Source organism: Lithobates pipiens, unplaced genomic scaffold, assembly GCF_037356315.1.
Source record: "Lithobates pipiens isolate NorthernLeopardFrog02 unplaced genomic scaffold, aLitPip1_a1.2 Scaffold_166, whole genome shotgun sequence".
Classification (NCBI taxonomy): Eukaryota; Metazoa; Chordata; class Amphibia; order Anura; family Ranidae; genus Lithobates; species Lithobates pipiens.
This window is the reverse complement of record NW_027507752.1, coordinates 2,078,917-2,098,438: the sequence shown is the minus strand read 5'-3', so window position 1 is coordinate 2,098,438 and position 19,522 is coordinate 2,078,917. Positions and strand designations below refer to the sequence as shown.

Genomic DNA, 19,522 nt, shown 5'->3' with positions numbered 1-19,522 from the left:
ACATGACTTGGTGGCGAAACCCTTGTTGGAAAGCACAGGGGTGAGACTTTTCTTGTAGTTGATTACCAGGTTTGCACACGTCTCAGGAGGGATTTTGGTCCGCTCTTCTTCTACAGGTTTTCTCTAAATCCTTAAGGTTGCTTGGCTGTCTCTTAGCAACTCGAAGTTTCAGCTCCCTCCATAAATTTTCTATAGGATTAAGTTCTTGAGGGTCAGTGTCTGCAATGGTGTCATTGACAGAATTCATAACATGACAGAATTTGTAACTCTTTCCCAAATTTATCCAAAACGAAACAAAAAAATGAACTGGAGTTAGGCTGCGTAAATCATACATTATTTTCAGTTGTACTTTTGGTGTTTAGTAATAGTCTCTCTCTGATATAAAACGGCTTCTTTCGGTATCATGCAAAACTGTACTCCAAATATATTAAAATGATAGATGATTGTTGTGGAAGCTGAGTGAAGTTTTGACTTTGGGATAAGAATATAAAACTTTAATATCTCTTATTCCTAAGGGGTTGCCAGGTCCATCAGGTCAAAGAGGCCGGACCGGACATCCTGGGGAGAAGGTACAGTATGGAAGATCTCCTCTTCTGATCCAGAATCAAAAATATATTTTCTCTGTGTTTTTGTGTTCAGAACTAAAAAATATTGCATATTTCTACTTTCTATTTACCACTTATAGCCAGACGGTGACAAGCACCCAGTAGGTTCGGTAGCTTTTCTGCAAACCAATTTAGAGCTGATTTCATATACTGTAGATCCAAATAGAGAGATCACTTTGCACAGATAGCAGAATGGGTCACAAAATAGAGATATAGCTTCACCCTCCTTTTAAAAGACAGGACCATTTTTGCAAAATAAAGGTTTATTATTTATAATTGCACCAGTGATATAAAACAGTTTAAAAACATATAGCCTCACAAAACATGTACAATAAAATTAACCAAAAGCCATCACCCTTTGACTTTAGGGCTCTTTCAAGGGTTCTAAAGCTTCAAACGTGACCCTACCAGGTACAATTCCAAGCATCAAAAGTTAGAACTTACTAGAGGTTAATAAGGGGTTATATTTTTTGAGCAGAAACCATGCATATAGGGGGAGCCACTCTGCCATTGAATTCTATAGTTCGTCTGTCAGTCCAGGTACAACTAGTAAAACTTGATATAGACTAGTACTCGCCAGGGGCGGACTGACCATTGGGCCACTCGGGCACTGCCCGAGGGCCCCAAGCCACAAGGGGGCCCCATCAGGGTTGCCAGCCTCAGTAAAACTGTGTTTTTTTTTTACATCTGTCTCTGAAATGTCCCTTACCGACATCCTTTTGGTCTAAAAATCCTGAGATTATAGCTGCCCCACCTCTCCAGTACCTTCTCAGCCAATAGAAACATGTCTGTGTATACTGTGTGTACATTTATGTGTATACTGTGTGTGTGTATACCGTGTGGCCCCATAATCTCGGATTTCCTGGGGGCACCATAATCTCCTATTGCACGGGGGCCCCATGAGTTGTCAGTCCACCCCTGGTACTCGCTCCAGTATTTGATGTGCAAGACCGGTACTATACCAGTTAAAGTGATACGATTGAAGGGTCTGCATGTCTACAATGTTCATATTATATCTGTACTGCACGATGTTGACCACATGCTCTGTTCCAAAACATATATATTACTGCAAAAGTATGAAAATCTTCCTGCATCTGACTTTCTTATTACTATAACAGGGAGAGATTGGACCACCCGGAATTCCAGGACCACCAGGCAAAGCTGGCCTAAAGGTATATGAATACCCTGTGATTACAATGCAAAACACGGATCAGAAATAATAAATAATAAAGTTAAATAGCAACATGTCATGAAAAGGTTATGGTCATCGATAAAGTGATATATTAGTTATAGGTGGAGCCTGATAGGCAAAGAAGGCCAATTATATATGTCTTAGCCCTTGTACACACGGGTCGGACATTCCGACAACAAAATCCGTCGGATTTTGCCCGATGGATTTTTGGCAAACTTGTGTTGCATACACACGGTCGGACAAAGTTGTCGGAAAATCCGATCGTACGTAACGTGATGATGTTCGTTCGTTACGGCGGGACTACGTTCAGGCTAGTAGCCAATAGCTTTGTTCTAGGAATTTGATCTGAGCATGCGTGGCCCTTTGTCCAATTGGAATTCTCTACACACAATCGGACAAAGTCCGATCGGATCATGTTGTCGGAAAATTTTATAGCCCAGCTCTAAAACTTTGTCCGTCGGATATTCAGACGGAAACAGTCCGATGGAGCCCACATACGGTCGGATTATCCGACAACGCAGTCCGATCAGACATTTGTGTACAAGGGCTTAGATACTTCAAACATGAGTGCTCATTGCAATAATCCACGGCTGTTCCTGTCCACCTAGGGTTTTGGGTGTCCCTATCTACCTTTGTGCATTTCAGGTCATCCTCTTAAATTCTCCATAAGACAAATAGGAATAATTTTAGGAGGTATAAATCACACATATATGAAATAGAGATATAGAACCCCGGCTGGTTTAACTGAAAAAAGAAAAGCTGACAGATCGACGTACCAACACAAGCCATCTTGATGCGGTGATCCCCCCTACTGTGCTACTGACAGAGGGACTCTTCCCTCTAAGGCCGCGTACACACGGGCGGACTGTTCGCCCAACTTAGTTTGTCAAACAATCCGACAAACAGTCCGCTCAAAATTTGCATGAGCGGACTTGACCACACACGATGAACGAACAGTCCGCTGAAACCGTGCGCGATGACGTGAACGGCACGTACGACGGGACGAAAAATACGACGTCCGATACACTGCAATGCAACCTTCGCCGTGTAAATCCTTTCTGAGCATGCGCGACACTTAGTTTGTCGAACAAGCCTACACACGAGTGGACTGTCCGCTCAAACCAAGTTTCAGCGGACTGTCTTACGGGAATTCCGAAAAACTTTGTTCGTCAGACTGTCCGCTGAAACTGTCCGCTGAAGCCCACACACGAGCGGACTGTCCGCTGAAACACTGTTCAGCGGACAAAGTTGGGCGAACAGTCCGCCCGTGTGTACGCGGCCTAACAGAATACACTGATCTGGGCTCTCAGCCATTGGCTTCAAGTGCTCATCAGATGCTGGATTTCCAGCATGTTCTTTTAACAAAAGCCAGTGGCTAGACCAGCTTCTGTTGCACAGACTGATGTACACACTGACCAAATGTCAGCCGATTCACCGTGCTGAAATTTTATTACAATTTTTAAGTAAACAAAACTTTTTATTTTCTCTCATCCCTAAACCTGTGCTTTACTAGCATAAAAAAAAAAAAAAATCAGCATTACCAGCAAAAGATGATGCATTCCTGGAGCTTACCATCCAGATGGGTTTGTTTTATATTTTAAAGGCCCATTCACACTAATGCGTTGTGGTGACACACAGTACCGTGTGTTGTGCTACCATTCCTTTTGAAGGCAGTGCACCCAGGCTGAAAAGTACATCACACTTGCTTTGTTTTCTTTAAATCAAAAAGGCTTTTATTGCTCTTGAAACACAATACAGCATCATATATACATGTCGTGATATTCTGCATCCTCATCGCTTTATCAGTTACCCAAACATAAGCCACAATGCGGTATACATACAAACGTAAGAGAATACAATTTTGTTCCCCTCCTTTTTTCCCCTTAACATAGCCCTTCGTTCTTTTGGTAGTGTCTCGGTAGTCCTAGCATCTCCACCTCGCCCTGGTGACTAATCTGTAGCCCACCTAAGTGCATCTTTTACAAACCTCTAAGCAGTCTCATCTGTACCAGTTCTCTAGGGCTTATTCTGCGCATCCCACAGCCTGTCAAATTTCCCCGGATTCCCTCTATGCTGGCATATATATTTCTCCATGATGAGAGTGTTGCCCATATGCTGAATTCATGCTTTGACCATCGGCGGTGTGGGCGATTTCCAGCTCAGAAGTATTGTCCACACTTGCTTTGTAGTGTACCATATGAATCATCTGTGTATTGTGGGGCCTGCATTAAAAAAAAATAGTGCATGTGTGAATTTCAGAGCATTGTGGTACGTTGGCAGCTGACTCAAAATGAATAGGAGGCTGCCTTAACCTCCCTAGCGGTATTCCCGAGTGTGGCTCGGGGTGAATTTTCATTACCAAAAGGGGTAACCCTGAGCCACACTCGGGATTGCATCGCAGGATACATGTACAGCTTGCGTATATCTTGTCCCCAGGATCCTGCAATGTCTCCCGGCTGTGTGTGTGAGCTGTGTCTCCGCTCGATCTATCACAATGCCGAGTTCCATTTCCTGCAAGCATCGCGATGCACAGGGATAGAGCCCGGCGCCAAATTCAAAAAGTGAAAAATACATTACAGTACACATTACCAGGGGAGGACTGACCACTCATGGGGCCCACGGGCAATAGAAGATTATGGGCCCCCGGGCAATAGGAGATTATGGGGCCACACAGTATACACACACACGCACACATACAGTATACACTAACAGACACGTACTGTCCCTGGTCTTATTCAGGCTGGCAACCCTGATGGGGCTCCCTAGTGGCATGGGGTCCTCGGGCAGTGCCTGAGTGCCCCAATGGTCAGTCTGCCCCTGCACATTACATTACTGTATCAAATTATTTCACATACCTTTTGTCACTAGTGCTTTGTCTAGTGCCCTGCATGCAGTTTTATATTATATATACTGTTCTTTCTGCCTGGAAACTGGAGATTGTCCATAGCAACCAAAAAGTGTCCCTTTACATCAAAAATGGTTTTAGACCAGCTAGAAAACAGCGATAATAAATTAGAATCACTCGCATAATTGAGCGATAGTGATTTGTGGGGATATTAGCCTTCAAACACTGAAAGTGACGACAGCGACAATTCAGCACCTGAGCAAATTTCAGTGTTTTTGATTTGATTACATTATTGAATACATTTTATTATTATCATTATTATTATTATATTATTTGTTCAAATTATTTATAGTTATTTATTATATTATAATTTATGATTTTGTGTTTCAAACTTTATCATACCCGGGAGGTAGACTCTTGTTTGGACAGATTTAAGTGAGTTATTCCTTAAGCCGCGTACACACGGGCGGATTGTATGGCCTACTTAGTCCGCCGAAACACATTTCAGCGGACAGTCCGCTCGTGTGTGGGCTTCAGCGGACTTTTTCAGCGTGCAGTCTGGCGTACTAAGTATTTTGGAATTTCCGTAATATTGTCCGTCATACTTTGGTTTCAGCGGACAGTCCGCTCGTGAGTAGGCTAGTTCGACGGACTAAGAATGGCGCATGCTCAGAAAGGATTTACACGGCGGAAGGTTGCATTGCTGTGTATTGGACTTCCTATTTCTAGTCCCGTCGTACGTGCTGTACACGTCATCGCGCAAGCTTTCAACGGACTGTTTGTGCATCCGTGTGTGGTCAAGTCCGTTCATTCGAAAGTAGGACGGACTGTCCGTCGGATTGTATGACGGACTAAGTAGGCCATACAATCCGCCCGTGTGTACGCGGCTTTAGAATTACTGACCTACAATATAAAACACTAAATTTCCATGCAAAACAATGTATGGCTTTCAGCATCAAAAATCTGACATAATCATACCGCCAGGGAGGTTAAGATGAGTCATGACAAGACGCAAACATTGCACATTACCACAATGCTCTAGGTGTGAATGTGCTCTTTTATTGGTATCGGTGTTTTACTCCAACAATGTAACCAAAGCCAATTTGCAATGTTTTATTTGTAATTCTGTGTTTAAATAATGCTTGTTTCTCATCTAGGGGCCTCCAGGTCCTCCCGGGGAAAGGGGACCCACTGGGCCACAGGTATTTAATCTTCTTCATCTTTCAAAAAAGTCAATTTATATCCTGGGCCATGTCATAATGGGTCTGTTTAAAAAAAAAAAAAAAAATTGCCCATTTGATCAGTTCATGAACTTTTGCAGATTGTATATGTTAACAAATAACTGCTGAAATTTAGGGATAGTATTTTTAGGGATGCTAGGAAGCAAATGCCCCAAGAGCCACCATTCCAAACAGTCTCCCTTTTTGGCAGTTTTTTTTTCTTTTTGGAATTGCTATACTTTTCCAAAATGTTCCATATCTTAACTAAACATACTTTGAAGGCTCCAGTAGTATGATTAGTTAAAGTTGTGCGTTATAAGATCAAGTGCTATTTAACATGCAGATTGGCAGCACAGTGTAATGCATCTTCCAGTGCTGCACATAGTCAGGGGCATTTTTAGAGATTATGCTTCCCTAGGCACATATAGGTTAACACTTTATGGTGGCATCACTGCTTTATTCAGAACTTCTGATATTTACTGTGAAAATTAAATATTTTATTGATAAAAACTGTGAAAATAAAATAGAGAATGGTCTACTGAAGTCCTGCAATACATTTTAAATCCAAAGTCACCGTTGTACCCTACATTCCACCATTTAAAAGATGGCAGACAAAGAGGGGAATGTTGCATGCTAAGTGAACTGTAAAGGGTCTTGTGTCTCTGTAATGGTTATGCATACTAGGCTCATGAATAGCTGCGTGTGTGTAGCAGCCATTTTGTTCACATTTAGCCATTACATTTTATTTCATTGGCTTTTCTGTTTTAAAACTAGAGATCCAGCAGCTCTGGTTCCATCCCCCCTTCCTTCCTTCACTTTATATAATACACTAACTGGTAATTGATGGACCTTTTCCTTACCCAATCCACAATTTAAGTCTAGAAACCCTAAAAAAAACTGTCACCCTCGCAAGCTTGAGCAATCCAGAGAACTAACACCGGTCGTAAATGGCTCAGTTGGAGGGGATGGCCAATACACATCTCTGCAGACTGGATAGCAATTATATCTCTGAAACTTTAGCATGTTTTATAACTCATGAAATAATAATAGCACAACCAGAATATAGACATATTTACCTCCCACAGTTAAAGTGGTTCTGCACCTTTAAAAAAAAATATTAAAAGCCAGCAGCTACAAATATTGCAGCTGCTGACTTTTAATAAATTGACACTCACCTGTCCCGGGGTCCAGCGATGTCGGCGGCAGATGACGGACAATCGCTCGTCTCTCCTCTGCCCCCGCCGCCATCCTCTGTCAGGGAATCGGGAAGTGAAGCATTGCAGGTTCCCTACTGCGCATGTGCGAGTCGCGCTGCGCGTCTCTGCTGGTCCCCAGAACACAACGGGGGGGGGGGGGGTGGGGTATCTGCGGCGGTCTGCGGCGGTCTTGTCCCAGAAGTGGGTGCAGATACCTGGATTATCCAGGTAACTGCACCCCCCTCCACCCTGAAAGATGCCGATTGTGGCACCGGAGGGGGGGAGGGATCAGATGAGCGGAACTTCCACTTCAGGGTGGAGGACCGCTTTAATTTATAGTTTTTTGAGTCCAAACACCGCTGCCCTAGGAGTACTGGGAGCAGAACCAGCCCAATTCAGGCGAACTGGGCATCTGAAACCTTTGAAGTTTATATACATTTCAAAGCTAAATTCAGGCTGGACTATATTCTGCATGTTAACAGGCCGTACCCGGTAGGCAGGGCCACTGATAGGCCAGTACATCTGGCCCTGCTGTACCGGGCCTGACCAGCAGGGGGGCCAGGGCAACCTGAACTGCAAAAAATTCTATGTATATAAAAAAAAAAAAAGTTCCTCCTCCACCGATCAGTGATCGCCATAAATTACGCTATCAGCAGTTTTTTTTTTTTGTGCTCTACGCTGTGTATGCGGCTGCAGTGGGGGGGACTCTTTCTTCTATTTCGGGCGCGGAGGAATACGTCCCGCACCGCACAAGTTCCGGCCAGCATTAGCATAGAAAGGTTATGTTGCGGAGTGATATTCCCAATCCACTCTCTCTCTACGCGTGACTAACAAGAAGCAGAGAGAGCAGGGGCCGGGCGATCGAGTCGAGATCTGGAAGTTGTGGACAAGGTGAGGTGTGTATTCATGAGGCCTAAAAGATGACACAAAACTGGATTGACCTGCTTTTGTGTCATACTCATAGTGATTAGAATCCTGTATTTTAAAAATCTTAAGCAATTTTGTCTTTTAAAAATGTTGAACTAACATTACATTTCACTATTCTCTGTATACTGAATATGACTTGGTTATAATCTATGATATAACATATGGCAGATCATGCATGGCAGTCCCGGTGGTGTAGTTGCACAGGCTAGGGAGAAGCAATGGGTTGTTTATTATGTCTGATCACCTAGCTATGATGATAAGAATTTAGTAGAGAAAAAAAAGGGTCAGAAAATATAAAACGCCCATGGTTTTAACACTAGGTACATGCTTGTGTTGATGTCCCTTTCAATTTTAAAAGTTGCTACTTGGATTTTGTTTCTTTATTTTTAAATTAGATTAAATAATAGAATACGGAAAAATGCAATAATTTGTTCATCACACCAGGTTCGGTAGAACTGTGTTGGATATCTTAATTAAAGTGTTAATTGCTTAATTAACGTAACCCAGTGACAATCACTTTCAGGCTGCTGGCACCTAGATAGTGGGCCCGCAAACTGGAAAATCTTTGAGCAGGGTGCAGCTGAAAGTGGCATTTTTACAACAGTGACAATGAGGCATGAGATTGGCCAGTCCTTTGTCATGAGTTGGTAAGAAGGGCAGGGGCCTGACATCCGCTCTCGTCAGTCTCCTCTTGACAACTTGTGAATTCTTATCCTCCCTAATAATTTGTTGCTCGATTTACCTACAAATATCCATTCATTGCCAGGCAAAGCAAAAGTAAATTCATAAAAAGAAGCTGGAAGAAGCTTGATTGATGTCACTGGTAACTATACCTATTATTTCTGCATCTCCAGGGTCGTATTGGTGAGATGGGTGACAAAGGCCTGCCTGGATTACCAGTAAGTGGGTTGGCATTTCCTAGGGTCAGCTTGGTCCGTATAAGGAAATAGGAAATGCATTTAACATGTTGCCAATTTAATTTTATAGGTTATCATTTAAATAATAGCTTGTATATTTGTCTCATTTAGGGCCCATCTGGCAATCCAGGATGTGATGGGGAACTGGGAAAAACTGGGGCCACAGGGGAACCAGGCCCACCAGGAGCCCAAGGAGAAACTGGTCCTTTAGGTTACCCAGTGAGTTTGATTTTAGATTAAAAAACAAAAACAAAAAATGTACAGTGTTTGACTAAAAGAACTAGACTGCTAAGTGTACAGCAGAGTAAGCATCATAGTTCACAAAATAAAAAAAATAAAAAATAAAAACAGGGACACTATATTATTAAACATGTTTTTGGAGGAGTGACATGCACAATCAATCACCAAAAAACTGCCCATTAAAACCTGTTTACCAAATTGGGATATCAATATTTTTTTGCATATTCACAATGAACGTGGGAGCCTAATCGATAAATTGGCTGGCCCCAGCACATGTGAATTGAGGCATACCTTAAAGTGTAATGCCGCGTGCACACGATCGCTGGACTATTTGATCATGTGTGGGCTCCAGCGGACTTTTTCATCGTAAAGTCCGTCGGACTTAGGCCGCGTACACACGGGCGGATTGTCTGCCCAACTTTTTCAGCAGACAGTCTGACGGACTTTGTCTTTCGGAATCTCCGTAATTTTGTCCGTCCAAATTTGGTTTTGTCCGTCCAAACTTGGTTTCAGCGGACAGTCCGCTCGTGTGTAGGCAAGTTGGACGGACTAAGTATGGCGCATGCTCAGAAAGGGTTTACACGGCGGAAGGTTGCATTACAGTGTATTGGACGTCGTTTTTCTAGTCCTGTCGTACGTGCTGTACACGTCATCGCGCAAGTTTTCAGCGGACTGTCTGTTCATCGTGTGTGGTCAAGTCCGTTCATTCAAAAGTTGAACGGACTGTCTGTCGGATTGTCTGACGAACTTAGTTGGGCAGACAATCCGCCCGTGTGTACGCGGCCTTAGAAAGTAGTTTTGACTCCAAATTTGTCCGCCGGACTTGTCTTTCAGCGGACAATCCGTTCGTCAGTGTGCTAGTCCGACGGACTAAGAATGACGCATGCTCTGAAGCAAGTACGAGAAGGAAGCTTTTTTTTTTATTATTATTATATATCAACCTCCCTACTGCTAAAGCTTAGTGACACTAATCTTAAATTAAAAAAAATGATATTCCAGTATGTATTCCTAACTCCAAAAAAAGTACTTTATATTGCCTGCAGATGCCTCCAAATCTCAAAATTCCCTTTTTATCTTATTTTTTTGCTGCTGTGATCTGACTTCCTGTTACTTGCTTACACACGACCGAATTACGCCGGACAATTCGATCGTGTGTGGGCTCCAGCGGACTTTTTCATCGTAAAAGTCCGGCGGACTTTTTCATCGTAAAAGTCCGGCGGACTTTTTCATCGTAAAAGTCCGGCGGACTTAGAAAGTAGTTTTGACTCCAAATTTGCCGGACTTGGCTTTCAGCGGACAATCCGTTCGTCAGTGTGCTAGTCCGGCGGACTAAGAATGATGCATTGCTCAGAAGCAAGTACGAGAAGAAAGCTATTGGCTACTGGCTATTGAACTTCCTTTTTCTAGTCCCGTCGTACGTGCTGTACGTCATCACGTTAGAAATCGCCAGACTTTCGGAGCGTCCGTGTGTGGCCAAGTCTGTTCGTTATAAAGTCCGGTGGATTGTTTGCCGCATTGTTTGCCGGACCAATTCCGCCGGACAATTCGATTGTGTGTACGCGGCATTAGAATACCATCAATACTGAATATTGTCAGTAATTGCCAACAATTTTTAGAGACAGGGGTAGGGATCAGAGCAGTAGATACAAAATGGGAGGGTAAGTTTGGATTTAAAGGGATTGTAAAGTGAATTTTTTTTTTAACAAACATGTTATACTTACCTCCACTGTGCAGCTCATTTTGCACAGAGTGGCCCCGAACCTGCTCTTCTGGGGTCCCTCGGCGGCTGTCTCTGCTTCCTCCTGCAGGTGCTTCTCCATGGAGCTCCCTCGCATGGTGAGAAGCATCTGCGGGCGCGCTCCCGTGATACAGCCGGCGGCTATAGCCGCTCGCTGTATCACACGGCTCCGCCCCCCCGGTGCTCCGTGTCAGTTGATGTGATTGACAGCAGCGTGAGCCAATGGCTGCGCTGCTTTCCATCCATCCACTCCAGCCAATCAGCGGCCAGGCTGAACGGTGGAAAGGATGTCGGGGGACGAGCGCGGGACTTTCGAGGGGTGAGGTAAGTAAAACTGGGGGGGCTGGGGGGCGCCGGGACTGTCAAATGTTTTTTCACCTTAATGCATAGAATGCATTAAGGTGAAAAAACATTTACCTTTACAACCCCTTTAAGTTTACATAGCAGGTTTGATTTAAGAGGAGATAAATCTTTTAATTCTCTATCAATTTTATTCTTATTTAGGGTCGAGAAGGGCCAGCAGGACCAGAGGGATCTCCTGGGGAGGAAGGTGAGAAGGTAAGTCTGTCCAAGAAAAAGCAAATCTTTGAGTCATATTCACCATCTTCTCCAGAATAATAGTCGTTGCCAATAGCAGGCTTTTATGCTTCAAATGGTATTTTTTTAGTGTAGCTTGGTAAATAATGGGCTGAACTAGTTCTGATTTCATATACTTTGACAGTTTTTTTGCTAGCATTGTAGCATCTTTCAACCTACAAACAAAAATGTAATATAGTGCACAGTACCAGTCCTTAGATTTGATGGTTACGTTCTCTTTTATTTCTGAATTCTTTTCCTTTTATTTGTCCTGGTGATGCTGCCAGTACCAAACCTTTTTTTGCTATGTTTACTGCTTGACTGTATCTATGGAGACAGCCACCCAGGTTGGACTACATATATATGCCTAAAAATCTAAAATCTCTTCTCCTATAGCCATTAGTTATTTTAAAACTCTAAACATCCATTACTTTGGTCCACCAAGTCCCGGTATTTTGGCTTTCACAAAAGATCACTGTGCAGTGCAAACCTTCAGTGCAATTATTACAAACATAAGAGCAGCAAGAAAAGAATGTATTATGCACCCCCATATATAGCGATTGGTTAACGTGCAAAACTATCCCATTTAGTTCAGTACAAAAAATACAAAACTATGAATACAATACAAAACTAAAAATAATAGGAAGAAAATAATAGTTGAGAAAAATAATTAAAGAAGACAACACATTACAACATCAGGGATGCAAAGTATTTACTTATTTTATCATTTTTGTGATTGACTAATAGAAGTGATGTTTTTTTTGCAAGTTAATTGATTGCCAATTATATACACAGGAGTGCATTAAAGCGGGAGTCCCCCGGGAGTTCCGCCGTTTTTTTTTTTTTTTAAAAGCCAGCAGCTACAAATACTGCAGCTGCTGACTTTTAAAATAAGGACACTTACCCGCCCAGCGCGCCCGCGATGTCTGCACCCGAAGCCGATCTCTCGATCGTCTCTCGGGTGCTGCCGCCGCCATCTTGGGTATGGGAATCAGGAAGTGAAGCCTTTCGGCTTCATTTCCCGGTTCCCTACTGCGCATGCGCGAGTCGCGCTGCGCAATAAGGATGGTCCCCGCTGTCTCTGGGATCCGTGTGTTTTCCCAGCAGGCAGCGGGGGACTTTCGGAAAGGGGCGTAGATTCTGCGGAAAGGGGCGTACATTCTACAGAATATACGCCGGAAGTGGGTGCAGATACCTGTACTGTACAGGTACCTGCACCCCCCTCCCCCCTGAAAGGTGCCAATTGTGGCGTCGGAGGGGGGGAGGATTCCAATGAGCGGAAGGTTCACTTTAGGGTGGACCTCCGCTTTAAACGTTATTCCCTTGCTGCTTTTGTCTTTAGACAACTAATACGTCTGCCTTTGTTTACCAACATTTTCTTTCTTTAGTGCAGTTCACAGGAATTCACAAGGACATTGCCCTTCTGGCAAGATCAGCAGATATGTTCTGCACTTGCTGAAAATGTTCTTAGCCCGAAAAATAAAAGTAATGCAGCCGCCACCTCTAAAGACTGATACGCTGTTATAGATTACATTTTTTTTCTTGGGTTTAGTTTTTGTTTTAGCAGCCTTCCAGCTTACAAGTGATCTTACAGCGGATTAAAACATTAGCTGTGAATTTAAAAAGTATGGATAATCGTGTGTTGCGTCTGCTGTGTTCCACTGGATCCTTTGCAGGAATTGGATGTATGTTAAGATTTCATCCTTTGCAGGGTGCCATTGGGCCAATTGGAGATCAAGGAGTCAGTGGGCTGGATGGGGAACAGGTAATTTCTGTAATTTGTGGGCCGTGACCCTTTCTCTAAATATCATAGAGATAGTCTTTGCTACAATCAGGGAACCATGGTCACTCTGAAACAGTCAATTTCCCTTTGTCTATTATTATTTTATTTAGGGTAAACCAGGCTCAGTTGGCAGCGAGGGTCTCATTGGGAAGAAAGGAGAGCAGGTGCGTATACAGAAGCCATAGGAATGTTGTTCGGCTTATTTCTTATCTGCATTCTTTATATTAAGAACACTTCTCTAAAGTTATGCTGAAGAACTCTAATCAACAGTTGGTGCTCATATTTGGTGTTATTATGATAATGTAATAAATAAGTGTTAATAGTACAGTATTTGTATACCTCTAAAACAGGGATCTCCAAACTATGGCTCTCCAGCTTTTGCAGAACTACACATCCCATTAGGCATTGTAAAACTCTGACATTCACAGACTAGGCATCACGGGCGTAACTATAGGGGGTGCAGCAGTCGCGACCGCAACCGGGCCCTGTGATGCAGGGGGCCCATGCAGCCCCTCTACATATGGCCGGCAGCAGCATAGGCAGCTAGGGGTACCAGTGCACTATGCACACGGGTGGCTGGAGGTGGAGGGTGACTAGCAGAGCTCCACGCTCGACTATCGCACTGGCTGCTCTTTAGTTGTGCATTCCCCGCATGACCTGTGTCCTCGGCCGACTCCTCAGAGTACCCCTCTCCTGCTCCATGCATTGCCGCTCAGTCCGATGTCTGTTCTCCCCAGCCAGAGTCCCGTCCCCCCTGAGTCCGGCCCGCACTGCACTGCATACTTCTCCCGGGTAAACAAACTTTAAGCACACAGATGCAGTGCAGCCCTATGAGAGCTCCCCGGAGGACACTGCAGGCTTGTCTGCCAGCCCCCCTCCTCCCCGTCATACACAGGTGATGAAAGGTCTTTCTGGGAGATATGCTGATCACCCGTCCAGCACACTGGATGGAGCCCAGGCCAACATGGATGAGTGCGTGGCCTACAGCTTGGTCATGGTGAGTGAGAGGACCCCATCCCCCACACACCATTACATACCCCCTCCATCTCCCCCTGGGGACAGGGACCCCTTCTCACCTGGGGGCAGTAACTACATCTGCCCTGGAGAAAAGGACCTCATCTCCTCTGGGGATGGGGACCCCATCCTGCCTAGGGACAGTCCCCAAATGGGGCACCTAAAAATGTAAAAAAAATAAACTACTGATGCCAGTGGTGGAACAACAGGGCTCACAAAGGTCATACCTGTGACCACGCCCTGGAGTTCCACCACCAGACTCGGAGGGAAGGGCCCTGGCTGGGGTTCAGGGGGGCCCTTCATGGTTTCTTGCATTGGGGCCCTGAAGGTTCTAGTTACGCCACTGCTAGGCATGATGCGAATTGTAGTTCCTGAACAACTGGAGAGCCATAGTTTGGAGACCCCTGCTCTAAAACCTCCAAAATATATATGGCCAGTAAATTAAAATGGCAGTCTGATAAAATCACTAAATATACTGTAGCTCAGTAACCTATACTGCTATACATGAAGTAGGAAAGCAGAAAATATACAGTCCAGTGTCTTTAAACAATGTCTAAGCCCTTGTACACACGGTCGGATATTCCGATGGACAATGTCCGGTAGGATTGTGTTGTCGGATAATCCGACCGTGTGTGGGCTCCATCGGACTGTTTCCGTCGGAATATCCGACGGACCAAGTTTTCCAGCTGGGCTATAAAACTTTCCGACAACATGATCCGATCAGACTTTGTCCGATTGTGTGTAGAGAATTTCGATCGGACAAAGTGCCACGCATGCTCAGATCAAATTCCTAGACCAAAGCTATTGGCTACTAGCCTGAACGTAGTCCCGTCGTAACGAAATAACGTCATCACGTTCTGAACGATCGGATTTTCTGACAACTTTGTCCGACCGTGTGTATGCAACAGTTTCGGACAAAATCCGTCTTACAAAATCCAATGGATTTGGTTGTCAGAATGTCCGACCGTGTGTACAAGGGGCTAATAGAAAGCACAGAATGCACATCTGAGCAGGGAAACCGCCTATTATGCACAGAAACATGTTCTTGGTTTCAAACTTCAGAAATCCAAAGAAGGGCAAAAAAATAAAAATAATTTGATATGGTCCAGGCAAAAGACTTTTACTGTTGATTTGTTTTTTTCAGGGAGATGTTGGTGTTCCTGGAAACCCTGGTCCCCCTGGGCCCGTTGGTGATCCTGGGGAATTAGGATTACAAGGACTGCCAGGCCCTCTGGGAGAGCCAGGGAAAGAGGTATACTTTTCTCACAGGATAAAAACAAGCATAGAGGAAAAGTTATCTGAATGCTTTTTCTAACATAATATTTTCTTGTGTTTAGGGAGACACTGGGGACATTGGAGATATTGGAGACCCTGGACCTTTAGGAAGAAAGGTATGACCTAACGTTTTGTCTGAGGTGGCTTAAAACTTGTACATTTTTAGATCGGCTAATACAGTTCAAGATGGTCCACCGAGCATATTTCAACCCATACAGATTGCACAAAATGAACCCCGCCTCCCCCCCGGGGTGGTGGCGTTGTGGGACAATACCGGGGGACTTCACCCATATTTTTTGGACCTGCCCAGCCATTGTCGACTATTGGAAGGAGATACTAAGGGTCATAACACAGGTCACCTCCATATCGCTCCAACCCTCTATAGAAATTTGCATACTGGGCCTGATAGATCATGTAATTCCCACTGTGGCACGGCGCACCCTGGTTGGGCTACTTCTTTTCTACGCCCGCAAGGCCATACCCCTTAGCTGGCGTAAGCCAACTCCTCCTCCTCTCTCCCTGTGGAAAAAATTGGTCAACGGCAGCCTGCCTCTTTACAAAGACTGCTATGTTAATAGGGGTTGCCCGCAAAAATATGACAAGGTCTGGTCCAACTGGCTAGCAGACGCCTCCACAGCCTCAGACCCGCAGCCTACTTAACACATTATCTTCTGTTAATGAATAGGAATATGCACCAGTGAAAGTGTCGTATATCTGAGTAGCATGTTTTAGTTCCAAGCTGTCCTGCTGCACATGGTGACGGCTCTTGATGGCCGTTGAGATGCCTTAAATTCTCTGAGATGTTTTATATAATGAACTGCCTTATATTACAACTCTGTACACGCCACGCCTGTAACTTTTGTCGTGACCAATGTATGTGTTCTTTTTTTTTTTTTGGTTTGCTTGTTGCATGTTTACTGTCTAAATCTCAATAAACAGATTTGCAAAAAAAAAAAACTTGTACATTTTTGCCTATAACATTCTCTAATTTACATAACCTTACATGACATTAGGGAGAAATTGGACCACCTGGAAGTACTGGAAATCCTGGGCCCGGTGGCATTATAGGAGAGCACGGAGTAAGAGGCCCCAAAGGAGAGAAAGGTTATGTAGGGCTCCTGGTGAGTAGGCAGAAAAGTCACTTTGGCCATCAACCCAAATTCTCTGCTGCAGCTTTTTTCTTCTGATATTTAAATAGTGTGGACCAATTCCATATAGTTCCTTGCAATGTGCATAGATACATAAAAGTTTATAGCTTACTGTGTAATGTCTCTATCACAGTTTGTTAATAGTTGTACTAAGGGAATACCACACAAGCAGGGGTAGAACATATGCCATGCAGACAAAGCTTTGGTGGGAACTAAACCCAGAGTTCCAACATTTCAAGGCCACCGTATTTTTCACTAAGCCTGTCTTTGGTTTCTTTTTGGATTTTATGTAATGGATAGACTAGATGGCATTAGTTCACTGATTTTAATTGTAGCCCGCAATTGCTTTTTTTTACTTTAACCTTGCTGTCCCTCAGGGTCCACCAGGACTAATGGGAGTTCCTGGACCTATTGGGCCACCAGGAGACATGGTAAGTGAACCAACTGACGCCTGAAAATTGATAGAAGAGTTGACATATTATAGACTTTCCCATGGTGAAATGAGAAGAATGGGAAGTGGCAACTAAGCTTCTATATATATATATTTATTAATTTTTTCCAGGCAGCAGTAGGGGATCCAGGTCCTTCTGGTCCAGAAGGGCGTCCAGGAATGAAGGTAATTTTCATGCAGAAATTTTCACGATACATAATTATATTATTTGTTTAAGAAATTAAGGCAATGCAGTTTTTTTTTAATTTTTATTAATGTTTGCAGGGTGATGTGGGCACCAGTGGTGTGACTGGATATCCCGGCCCCCGAGGAGGCTTGGTACGCGCAGACAGTGATTGTAAAGAGCCCATATTTGAGGTTTTTGATATTTTATTGATTTTTATTATTTCTTTCTGTTTTCAGGGTCCTCCTGGTGTGAGAGGAGAAAAGGGTGAGCAAGGCCATCATGGAGCCCCGGTGAGTGAGAAGAGAAGATCAAATGGATTTAGATACATTAGAGGCTATTAAGGTCTTGTAATATGTTGTACCATTTTATAGGGTCCACCAGGTCGAACTGGGAGTAAAGGCTCACAAGGTCCTCTGGGGCTCCCTGGCCCAGAAGGACAAAAGGGGGAAACAGGAAGTGAAGGCCTAAATGGAATACAGGTAACAAAAAATTGTTCCAATATGAGAATTTTTATTGTCTTTTTTTTAGCTTTTGCATCTTGTCTATATCAGGGCTGTCAAACTCAATTTCATTGCTGGCCGAATCAGCTTTCAAAGGGCCAGTTGTATCTGTAAGACTATATAAATGTGTCTACTCTTTATCATATTAAATATTTACCTCTGCATTTGATTATTACTGGTTTTAGTAATAATTTAAGTCTTAAGCTGTGAAGGGCAGATGCAGTTTAAGACCGGCACTGAGCCCACTCACACTCGTGTAGCAGATTATGCAAATCTGAAAGGGAGGGTTGCACACCGCTGGTATCATCCACAAGAAACCTTATTGGAGACTGCTCAGACAGAACAAGAATCTGCCATGGAGTTCTGTCTGAGCAGTGTGCGAATAATTATAAGCAGATGTCCAGAGCAAGCCTCCAGCCTTACATCAGATGTCAAGAGTCCCCCACCATCAGAAGTCAAGAGTCCCTCACCCTCCCTTACATCACAGTGCACCCCCTTACCTTGTGCTCCTGCTGGGGGTGGAGCTTGGTAGCAGAAAGTGCAGGGTCTGGAGGAGGACCAGAGGAGGGCCAGAGTCAGCTGCCGGAGTCCGCTGAATGCTGAGACCAGGGAATGGGGTGCTATGGCTGCACAGAGAGACACAGGAGCTGTAGGTGGAGTTCTGTCCTCCTTTCTGCTTTTCGACTGCTAGGGGAGGGCCAGTGCAGAGATGAGCCTCTATGCAGCTGCAGGGAGAAGCCCAGGATCTTTCACAGGAGTTCTGTCTTCCTCTCTGCTGCTGACTGCTGAGACAAGGTGGAAGGCAAGGTTGTGCCGCAGCTGCAGGAGAGGTGCGAGGACCACATGAAATGACCGGGCGGACTGGATTCGGCCTTCAGGCCTTGTGTTTGACACATGTGGTCTAGATAATATTTGTTTGTAGGTCCTCTGGGGAAATGCTTAGCAAGACAGCACAAAGTCTTACTAAAAAGAGAATGATGGTTGGTTGGGGCTGAATATTTTCTATAGTTTCAGATCAGTCCTAACTGGCCTTTTAAGTTTATCGATTGTTTGTAATTTAGTGGAATACAAGTTTTTTTTTATTGCATCTATTCAATTTAGGAAATCTATGGTGAAATTGGCAAGTGTCTAACTGCACACTAAATAGGCTTGTGTGTTTAGGTCTTCCATATACATATACAGAAACAAACCACTTTTACTGTTAAATGTTTGACCTTACATTTTTGTCCAGCTCATAGTAAGTCAAAAATAAATAAAAACTCTTGGCATTTTTATGAACTCATTTAGATCTTTATCCTACTCACTGTTTGCTCAACAAGGCAGAAGCTTGATTCCCTTACTTGATTATGCAATAGCTGGGTTTGTGGTGTTAAAATACCCAGAACATTTATGGGAAGATCTCTTCAATTAAACCACTAATGCCGCGTGCGCACGACCGGACTTTCCGGCAGAAAAGGTCAGATGGAATAGTTTCATCTGACTTTTTTTTTTCAAAAATTCTGACGGGCCTAGAAATAGAACATGTTTTAAATCTTTCTGAGGGAAACAATTCCTATCGGGAAAATCGTTTGTCTGTATGCTATTCCGACCGACGCAAGTGCAGCTATTGGCTACTGGTTATTGAACTTCCTTTTTCTAGTCCCGTCGTACGCCATCACGTTCTAAAGGAACGCACTTTGGTGTGATCGTGTGTAGGCATGTCCATTTCAGCGGAACTCCGTCGGAAAGA

General features: G+C 43.9%; 1 protein-coding gene across 1 annotated transcript in view; it reads left to right on the top strand.

The window, feature by feature from the left end:
• LOC143986493 (uncharacterized) overlaps positions 1 to 19,522 on the top strand; it is a 195,210-nt gene that overhangs the window by 146,984 nt on the left and 28,704 nt on the right. Inside the window, exons 35-50 of the mRNA XM_077484835.1 lie at positions 516 to 569; positions 1,724 to 1,777; positions 5,800 to 5,844; positions 8,840 to 8,884; positions 9,014 to 9,121; positions 11,385 to 11,438; positions 13,168 to 13,221; positions 13,350 to 13,403; positions 15,398 to 15,505; positions 15,591 to 15,644; positions 16,542 to 16,649; positions 17,054 to 17,107; positions 17,239 to 17,292; positions 17,392 to 17,445; positions 17,530 to 17,583; positions 17,665 to 17,772. Coding sequence (XP_077340961.1) covers positions 516 to 569; positions 1,724 to 1,777; positions 5,800 to 5,844; positions 8,840 to 8,884; positions 9,014 to 9,121; positions 11,385 to 11,438; positions 13,168 to 13,221; positions 13,350 to 13,403; positions 15,398 to 15,505; positions 15,591 to 15,644; positions 16,542 to 16,649; positions 17,054 to 17,107; positions 17,239 to 17,292; positions 17,392 to 17,445; positions 17,530 to 17,583; positions 17,665 to 17,772 — 1,062 coding nt within the window. The remainder of the gene's footprint in view (positions 1 to 515; positions 570 to 1,723; positions 1,778 to 5,799; positions 5,845 to 8,839; positions 8,885 to 9,013; positions 9,122 to 11,384; positions 11,439 to 13,167; positions 13,222 to 13,349; positions 13,404 to 15,397; positions 15,506 to 15,590; positions 15,645 to 16,541; positions 16,650 to 17,053; positions 17,108 to 17,238; positions 17,293 to 17,391; positions 17,446 to 17,529; positions 17,584 to 17,664; positions 17,773 to 19,522) is intronic.